The 9,638-nt window shown below is 33.4% G+C and overlaps 1 protein-coding gene across 2 annotated transcripts; it reads left to right on the top strand.

Moving 5' to 3' along the window:
- The first annotated feature begins 49 nt into the window (after positions 1 to 49).
- On the top strand, positions 50 to 9,638 carry LOC124365876 (vacuolar protein sorting-associated protein 33B). 2 transcript variants are annotated; one of them, XM_046821974.1, is made up of 2 exons: positions 50 to 438; positions 7,919 to 9,638. In XM_046821974.1, the coding sequence occupies exons 1-2, from the start codon at positions 281 to 283 to the stop codon at positions 9,531 to 9,533; spliced, it is 1,773 nt and encodes a 590-aa protein (XP_046677930.1). In that variant the 5' UTR covers positions 50 to 280; the 3' UTR covers positions 9,534 to 9,638. The 2 variants fall into 2 exon arrangements, with proteins under 2 accessions (XP_046677930.1, XP_046677931.1); XM_046821975.1 differs by lacking the exon at positions 50 to 438 and adding an exon at positions 7,004 to 7,095.

Here is a 9,638-nt window from a genome sequence, read left to right on the forward strand (position 1 = left end):
CCTGCTTTTAGCAAATTAAAAAAAAACCTGTTTGGTTGTAAGTTGAGACGTCACTGTCATTTAGTGTTAGTGTATTAGGTTATGTTTTGTTTAGTATCGTCTTCCGACTTCCGATGCTGAAATAAGGAGTTTGAGAGCCAACCTGTAGGAATAGGTTTGATACGATGATAATCTTTAAAAGGTTATTGAATAGCACTGTGACTTAATATGGTTAAAACAAATGAGCAGAAGAATCTATGTTCACAGTTTTAGAATATGAACTATTTTTGATAAAGTAAACATGCTCTGTTCTCTCGAAACAAGAGCTTCTGCTCTCAATAGGATATCCCAAAAACGATTAGGAGAATTACTTAACAAAATTCCAGGTCTAAAAGACTTTATTATAGATCCAGTTTTAATCAAGCCTTTGGAAAGGATAATTGGAGTTTCTCAGTTAAGGTAAGTTTGTAAGTCTAGCCAGAGTATCTTGGTCCTCACCTTTGGTCTGTTGTGTTAAACCCCTATCACTACACACTACTTTACTATTATTTATGCACATGATCATTAACACTGACACTATTTTGCAATGTCTGTCAGCTAACATGTTATCAACATTTCCATATCTATAGTATACATAATCACTGCTACTGAGCAACAAAGTGGTAAATGTGAAATTAACGCCGGAATGTCTAAAGACTAGTTTCACATTATTAACCTATTGCTATTGTCCTCCTAAACAAAATAATAAAAGGTTTAAGGGGTGACAATGGTAAATAAAAGTTGTACATGATTTTGTTATGGTCATGAGTCGACCTCATATTGCTTGTTGCTGACAACAGTCATTAGGGATCTTTGGATATGTAATAATACTGAAATTAGGGCTAATTGATGCAAAGACGTTTTTGTTAATTTTGTGCTTCTCAGAGATTCTAGATGGCCTGATCACAAATGCCTTCAACCATTATTGTTAGCTGGGAAACGCAACTTTACAAAGCAAACAAATATTGTAAATACATCAAACCAAAACTTCCTACTATCTAGCAATAAAAGTTGCAGGGTGGCCACTCAACAAAGAATAAGCCAGGAATCGTCCTGTAGAACTGGGAAAGTCTCAAAAACAATTTTTCCATTTCTAAGAACTTATGAAATCAAGAAATAATTTGACACCTTTAATTAGGACCTGATTAATCTCAAAACATTGTATCTTACACAATGTCGTACATGAAACTGCGAATGAAGATCGCCATATGTGCACGAGTGGATCAGTGGCATTGTGTCTGGTGTGGCCAGTGTTTAAACATTCTCCATATGTGAAATACAAAAACTGAACTTAAGTCGCCGCTCTATCGCTAACCACGTACTATTTATCACTTGTATTGTGGCCAAGGACTCTGTTGATCTATGAATGATTGCTCTTCACACACACACACACACACACACATGTTCCGATTGGTCTTCAGATTACATAGATTAAAAGAAAGAAAATTATGTTATATTTAGATATCACAGTCACATCCAAACATCGACTGAACTAGCTGTGTTTACACTGGCAAATAGTTGCAAAGTTTTGTGTCCGGTAGTAAAAACGCTTATTTATAGGTGCGCAAGAGCTCCCGCGTCTATTGTTCTTAAATAGTTGTTTGCAAGGTCTGGAGAGCAGTGTAAACACTGCATTGTGGGTGGTTCAAGTCACAATGTGTTTGTCATATTATAGTCATGGACTACTAAACAACATGACGTAAGACTCTTTGTTGGACTATTTAATTTGAACAGTTCGAATACTGTCTGATTGATCATCATGTGTGGGGGAAAGTTGTTCAGATGAGTAGTGATCAGGGAACTGATGGGATTTCCATCAGGAAAACTGACTTGCGGATATTTGCCATATCATCGCCAAATGCGATGCGTCTATTTGTGGAAAACAAATGATCGGCAGTACGCAAAATTACTGATTGCTAAAACATGTTTCTGTAGTTCTTTGTTTATAAAAACTAGAAACGTACAGTAACAAAATAACGTGATGTATAAATAGTATTTGAATTAAAGTTTGTATTTTTTATGTCTGTATTTGTCAACACCAGCGTGTCCACTTATTTTATGTGCGGATGTTAGCTGTTCGGCAGTATACATATGATCACTAATTTTGATTTTATTTACACGTCATACTTTATGCAGTTGTACATAGATTCTCTATAAATATATATCTTACAATATTATGTAAATGGAAGTTCAGTTTATAAGCTACCATATGGTTTATGAGCTATCGGGTGCAGATAATGCTGAAAACCACAAATTGACATTTCCATTTAAATTATTAAAAAACATAGTTATTTGTGATTTGCACCCCTCTAAACTCATATATAGTTTTGTTCAAAAAGACAAGCCGAATATGTTAATAACGTTGACATTTTGACTGGCAACTCCGGCCATTACCTTATCTGATACCAACAAAGTGTCTAATGTTTAGTGACATTCTATTCACTATTACTGTAACGTTTGGAACTAGCAACTTTGATGGAGGCGGATTGCTTATCTCTTTAAAGTTACTTATTATAAGCAACCAATAAGTCTAGGGTTTTAATATTGGAGCTACTAAGCCACCATCAATGTATTGTATACTGAATTTCTTAGTTACCTTTTGAGAATTAAGGGCCCATTAATCGTCTTTATTGATCTTTCAAGGATAGTAGTAATCCTCTGTTCCTATCTACTATTTGTTATTTCACTATATAAATATGAAAGTAAGCATCCATGTATTATTGATAGGTACAAGTAAAATTTAACCTTAAGAGCGTTTACGTGATCTGAGTTTAAATTTAGAGACTAGATCGACAGATTTTTTTTCTTTTTCCGCCAATTGTGGCCATACTGATGGCCAATAGCATCTCTGATTGGTACGTGGTCTGGGCTTGGGGGCTTTCCTCTGGTCTATTTGGAAATTTTTTATTGTTTGTTTGGGAGGGTCTTTCGGATGTAACTGAGGTTATTAATTTAATTCTTTTCATGTACCTAGTTTTGCTTATAAGGTTGCTATGGTCACTCCGCGTCAATTCAACAAGAAAATAATTTTTCTTATAACCACCTGAAATTTGGTACATTTACTCAAATTGAATCAACTTTTCGTACCATAGCTATGTTATGTGTGGAAAACTCGATTGCTCCACCATACTTAGAGATTGTGTCAGAAACATCGTAGTGTATTCAATTGTGCACTTGTGAGACAATGAGACTGCCACTTCACCTAGATTACACTGTATTATTGTATTTGATAGTCTCAAAATAGATGTCAAAATGATGTAAAGGTTCATTTCTAAGAGCTTCTTCGTCACCGACATTTATTGAATCTCTTCAGACAAAAATGATTCCATATTCGAGGAGTCAAGTCTGAAACAACGTCAGATACCAAACGCTAAAATAAGAGGAAGGTGGACTGGAGCTAAATTTTCACGTTTTCCAACTTTTGCACACTGGATAATGCCAAACAAAACGTGTCATAGAAAAGAAAATAATTTCATATTTATGGTACTTATTTGACACCCTATTATAAAATTTTAACAGGTTCTTTTAACAATAAGGAATTTGAAAATATGTATACTGTATATCATTAGTCCTAAGCATCAAGTTAAACTACAATAATATAAGGAATAAAATCTTTTAAATTTTAAAATCGAAGGTACGGTTTAACGTTAAATCCAATACAGTAGAACCCTCATATCCGGCCTCGGTTTTACCGCACCTCGGTTTATCCGGCACTTCCCGGAAGCCAATATCGAAATTTATTTACCACGGCTTGCAGACGCGCAGTTGCACGCACTAGTCTCCCACGACTCTTGCGTTATTTTTGTGTATCTATTTGTTTACATTTTCCTGTGTTGTCCTCAGTTGAGCTAATAGGTTTAACCTGTAAACAGTTCGTTGATTATTTCCAGTGTGGTTAGTATAGTACAGTACAATTGTTTTGTTTCGTCAAGTGCTGTGTACTGTAGGTTGGTTTATCCGGCCGAATCGTTATCCGGCCAGGGGCTCGGTCCCGTGGTGGCCGGATATGAGGGGTTCTACTGTATCGCAAAAAGGAATGATATAATCAAGAAATTGTTTTTTGTAAACTATTTGCATGATATGGGTTACAATTTAGTAAAATAAATATCTGTATATTTTGTTCCTTGTATTTCTGAAGCGATGTGAGGTTTTCTCAATTACAATGGGTGGCTACAACTAGGTATTAACTGTATTTTAATATTTGGAAAAGCATTTAATAATATTTGATTCTAAAATATTTAAATTTAACTAATATTTACACATAAATTAAGTATACTTAAGTACTTACACTCACAAAAAATATCTTATTAGACCTATTTAACTCTAATTGTGTTATTTATTATTAATATGTGTGTGATTATAAATAAATAATTTTGTCCTTTGCTCTGAAGTGTTTTTATATGAATTAAGCAAAGTTTTATCATATACTTTTGATTATATAATATTTCAGAATGGGTGATTCTTGTAGTGATGTTCGTAACATTCTAATGGAATCTTATATGACTGACTTCGTTGAGTCTGAAGTAGAAGTGTTGTTTTTTGTTTTTTTTTACTTAAACAGTGTTCTACACATCAGCTAACTTCAGGAAAAGATATAAAAAAACACATTAATTAAATTTCTTACAATTTGGCTATTTCAAACTTATGAAACTATTTCAAACTTATGAAACATCTTATGTTTTATTACAATGCATAAAATTAAAAAAAAAACTTTATACTACATATAAGATTTTTATTAAATTTACCAAGGTATTCTGTAAAACCTACAAAAATCAGCATACACTTTAGAATTTCTGATAGACGCTTCCAGGGCTAAAAACTAACACTATGTTCATGTATTTCAATTTGTTTTGTTAAATTCACACAAAAAAAATTAATTTAACCATACAGTATGACAAATTCAAAGAATGCTAAACTCCACTAATAAAAATGTTAAGGAATATTAGCAACAGACTTGTTCATAACAGTGAGGAGAGTGCAGTGATTTCAGCCTGTCAAGACAGGAAAATCTCCTGTAGCAGTTACTGTACTCTCCTGACTGTTAAGAGCCAATCTGTTGCTAATGCTTCTTAACACTTCTATTAGTGGTGGTTATGGATTTCATCGAAACAAGTGCCATTAGAATTTTAATTAAATTGGTCAAATAGTTGGTGTCAAATAAATGTTTTATAACTATATGGGGTTTTTTTTGTCATCTGACTAAATATTTTCAACAGAAGACATTTTTTTAGTATTAAAGAAAATAATACAATTATTTGTTTAGTTTTCCTCTTATCTATTCAGACCTATGTGCCAAATTTGCTTTCCTTAGCCTAAATAGTGCTAGATATATTAATTTTTTGATAAAAAATACAAAATGGCAGCCAGTGGCTAAACATCACATTTTTCAACCTATATTTACAGGACATTTTTTACTTGAAATGATGATTATTATCATCCACAGAAGTTGTGACACCCTGTATATTTCCGTTAAAGACATAAATATTTGCCATGAGATAATATTTTATTTCTTCTAGTTTTTACTGTGTGTGTGTGTGTGTGTAATGAAAACCTTGAATAAAAGTAATTTTTGTTTATTGCTTCTTTTTTAATTACATAACAGTTTTATTAATGATACTAATGTACTTACCAAGATGGCAAAGTACTTGACACCTGGTAAATACTATTCAAATCCAGACTTGTCCACAATTAATTGACAAGGAAGTTTTTTTGTGTGTGGATAGAAACAACATTCTTGTTCTTCTTGATCACCCAGAGAATAATGCAGTTATTGTAAATTAAAGGGAATTATGAAAGTGTCTGTAGAAAACCATGTCTTTAACGATTACGTTACTTTTTTAGGTGAAGGATTTTTGTAACAACTAAGTCGGACTGTTACAATTGTATCAGCCTTGATTTTACAAAAAAGACATTGCATTATCATACAATATTGGGTGTATCCTTATTCTCTATTCCAATTCATTGGACAGCCTTGTATAATAAATATTTCACTGTTTCCGAATGTCGATTATGCAATGCTCTCCCAGATGATACCAAAATTATTGACAAGCACGATTGCTTTGGGGCTGAAGTTAGGGCCTTTCTGCTGTGGATTTGGCGGTTGGTGGTTCTTGTTGTTGCGTTTGGGCTAACTGTATGTAAGCTGAGTGAATGGATATTAAAAGTTGATGAGGATGTCATAATTCTATTAGTTGCTTACTGTATTAATCCTAGAACTGGCAATGGTGTCACTCTGTACTGGCGGCTCTATTTTAACAGCCTCGCAGACGTTTCTTATAATGTATCACATTTCATAACTGTTAGTCCAAATATAAACTATTATTATGTCAAATGTATTCACAACTATATGGAGAGCATTATAATAACAATATCTTATTGTTTCCATGGAGACATATTTTTGTTTTTTTTTTTACAAAATGTAAGAAAAATGTTTTTTGGACATTATTTTTGTAAATATTCCGTTGTGTAACTGCTTAGCAATAAGCTTTACAGCAAAACTGTGAATTTATAATTTATTCAAAATTTTGTCCTGATTCCAAAAATATATAATTATTGTAACTTTTACCTCAAAACGTATGTGTTACAGGGCTTTGTATGAAAAAGCACGTGTATTTCCTTATTTTCAAAAATGCGTAATTTCTAAATAAATATTATTGTTCGTGGGTAAACATAATCTCATGACTGCATTTATACTCAAATATGTATGACAGATAAAACAAAAATAAAATAAAATAAAAAATTTTAATCTTACCTTATTTACATATGTACAATATACACAAGATTTCATTTTTCACTCAGCGTCACTAGATCCCGCCCTGCGAGCTCTCTAAGATCATTTGATTGGTCTCTAAAGTTTTCACCCATACTGAACAACTAAAACTATAGCCTAAGAAAGCTAAAGAACAATAATAACAACACTAAAACATTATAAAATACATACAATTTTCACAAAGACTATTTGTACAAAACCCGCACTTGTTTACAGTTTCACAACAATGTGGTTGACCCGTACTACGTTCACATCAGCTGTCCATAGAGAACAATGTTTTACGGTACACAAAGAAGACAATAATCAAAGTAAGAATAGTAAATCGGTACTATAGTTAATGCTCTGCCAGAATATATCAAATAAAAATCATTTATATGACCTTAATTGCCTAAAATTTCAATAACTGTACATGTCTACTTAGGCCATGAATATTCGTCCTTGCCAAATCGGACGGGCCTTTGGTGACGAAAATTTGTTTCATACCAGCTAGAGGGTTAAAGATATTTTTGTTAGAGTTTAATCAATATACCGTACTAAATTTGTAATTTTAAAATGTAAATTTTTATGTTGTATCGTAATTAATTACCTAATTTAGTTTTACATGCCATTTACGGTATTGGAATGATTTTATTTTCTTTATTTGTGTTTAGAGAGGTCAAGTGGAATAAAGGACTTTTTAGTCCTAACTTCACCTCTAGAAATAGACATTTTTCATTTAATTTCAATGTAGGATTGAGTAAGAGAATTTTAGTGGGTGAGTGTACCATTAACCAGCACTGTATTGTTAGTGCTTACTGTGGACTCATATTTTCATCTACATTAAGAAGCACAATTATATTTGATTAAAATTGATTGATATTAAGCTGAGAAACGCCTATCTGGTTATCATATTGAAGCAAAAACCGTTTTATTATTACTAATGTACATTACTAATACAGGATTACATTTAAGTTTCAATTTCAATTTATTATTGAGAAAATAAAGTGTTGTAAAAATTGCATGTTTAAGTATGTGTAGAACTGAACAAGATAGGAACATAAATATATGGAGTTTGCAGAATATGACAGGATGTAATTAGTGACAGGATGTAATTAGTGATTCACTTTTCTCATGCATTTAATTTTGTTCCAGATTTCATGGAATCGATAAAATTTTCAAACTGGACTATGGAAGTTCCATACCTACAACAAACAGTCAAGTTGTTTACTTTGTCCAGTCAGATCTTGTAATGGCTAAACACATATGTGACCAGATTAATGCCCGATTGAGGAATACCGACAATCTGAGCTATCACATCATTTTGATTCCTCAAAAACTGATTTCCATCTCCAATCTGCTGGAGGAGGAAGGGGTTTTGGGCCATGTCACTCTGTATGGCTTCCAGTGGGAGATGATTCAGTTCGATGGCAACATTCTATCTTTCCAGCTGGACAGTTTTTACCGTAAAACATTCCTTGATCAAGACCAGCTCTTTCTGCCTTGTGTTGCCAGATCGATTTGGGGTTTGCAGATGCTCTACGGAAAACCGTCAATGACGTTCTTGCAGGGAAAATACGCTGCAATAGTGGATCAACAGATAGACATTTTATTTGAAAGTTACGGAAAACCAGAAAGAGAACTGTCAGATATTTCATGTTTCGTAATTGTGGACAGAGACATCGACTATCCAAGTGTTCTTTTGACACCTGGCACATACACAAGCCTACTACATGAAGTTTTCGGAATCAAAAGTGGTGTTCTTGACTTCAGTTTGGATACACAAAACAGTAAACCTCGGGGCGGTCGGTTACTCAGTAGTACAGAAGAAATTTACAGCCAGATAAAGCATAGACATTTCTCTGATGTTTTTGGATTTCTAAGTAAAGTCGCTAAAAATTTACAAGAACTAAAACCTACCGCAAACATGAATTTAAAAGATTTAAAGCGCAACATAACACAGGAATTACCGAATGCATTAGCTTTAAAAAGCAGTTTAGCATACCACATAAGTGCTTGTGAAGGTATTATTGGAAAGATGGGACCAAGATTTGAGAGTACGCAGGCAGCGGAGCAAAGGATGTTGGAGGGTCGAGGGAGAAAAGAAAATATCTCTTATATAGAAGACTGCATAGCTATGAATCTCGGGGGAAATTTAAGTCCTTTACGGCTACTTTGCCTTCAGTCTGTCACACAAGATGGTCTGACTGTAGATGAAATCAACAATTTGAAAATTCAGTATCTTCACGCTTACGGATATAAACACCTGACCAGTTTTCACAACTTGGACAAGCTCGGGTTATTGACACAACAGTCAACTTTACTGTCCAACGATGTAACAGCAGGAGCATTGGCTAACAAAGTAGTCCATGCTGTTTCTCTTCCTACAAGACGCAGTACTTTCTATTCTCTTGCCCAGAAACTTAAGCTTTTCCCCACAGTAAAGGACGATTACGATTTGAAAAATCCAAAAGACATGAGTTATGTTTTTAATGGTGCCTATATTCCTCTAGTGTGTCAAATTGTACATATGCTTATTAAACGAGAAGTTGTACCAGAAGAAGTGGCTAAAATGTTGCTCAACGCAAAAGTAAAAATGGATAAGACAAATGACATAGCTCCCAGGACATTTCTGGTTTACTTTATAGGGGGTGTCACTTACTCTGAAATTGCTGCATTCTACTTATTGGAAAAGTTGACTGGGACTCAGATTCTTGTTGCAGGGACATCAATTTTAAATGGCAACTCCCTGATCGAGTCATGTTTGTGATTTAGTCAGTATAATGTGTTATATTTAACTGTAAACTTTCAAAATATTGTAAATACTTGTACATTTTTATTATTTTCCAAATTAAATTTGTATACTATTGAAAAA

Source organism: Homalodisca vitripennis, chromosome 7, assembly GCF_021130785.1.
Source record: "Homalodisca vitripennis isolate AUS2020 chromosome 7, UT_GWSS_2.1, whole genome shotgun sequence".
Lineage (NCBI taxonomy): Eukaryota > Metazoa > Arthropoda > Insecta > Hemiptera > Cicadellidae > Homalodisca > Homalodisca vitripennis.

Bases quoted from the DNA above. Each gene is read 5' to 3' on its own strand.
- LOC124365876 (XM_046821974.1), top strand. From the start codon at position 281: ATGCTCTGTTCTCTCGAAACAAGAGCTTCTGCTCTCAATAGGATATCC. The intron at 439-7,918 runs GTAAGTTTGTAA...ATTTTGTTCCAG, and splicing joins ATTGGAGTTTCTCAGTTAAG to ATTTCATGGAATCGATAAAA.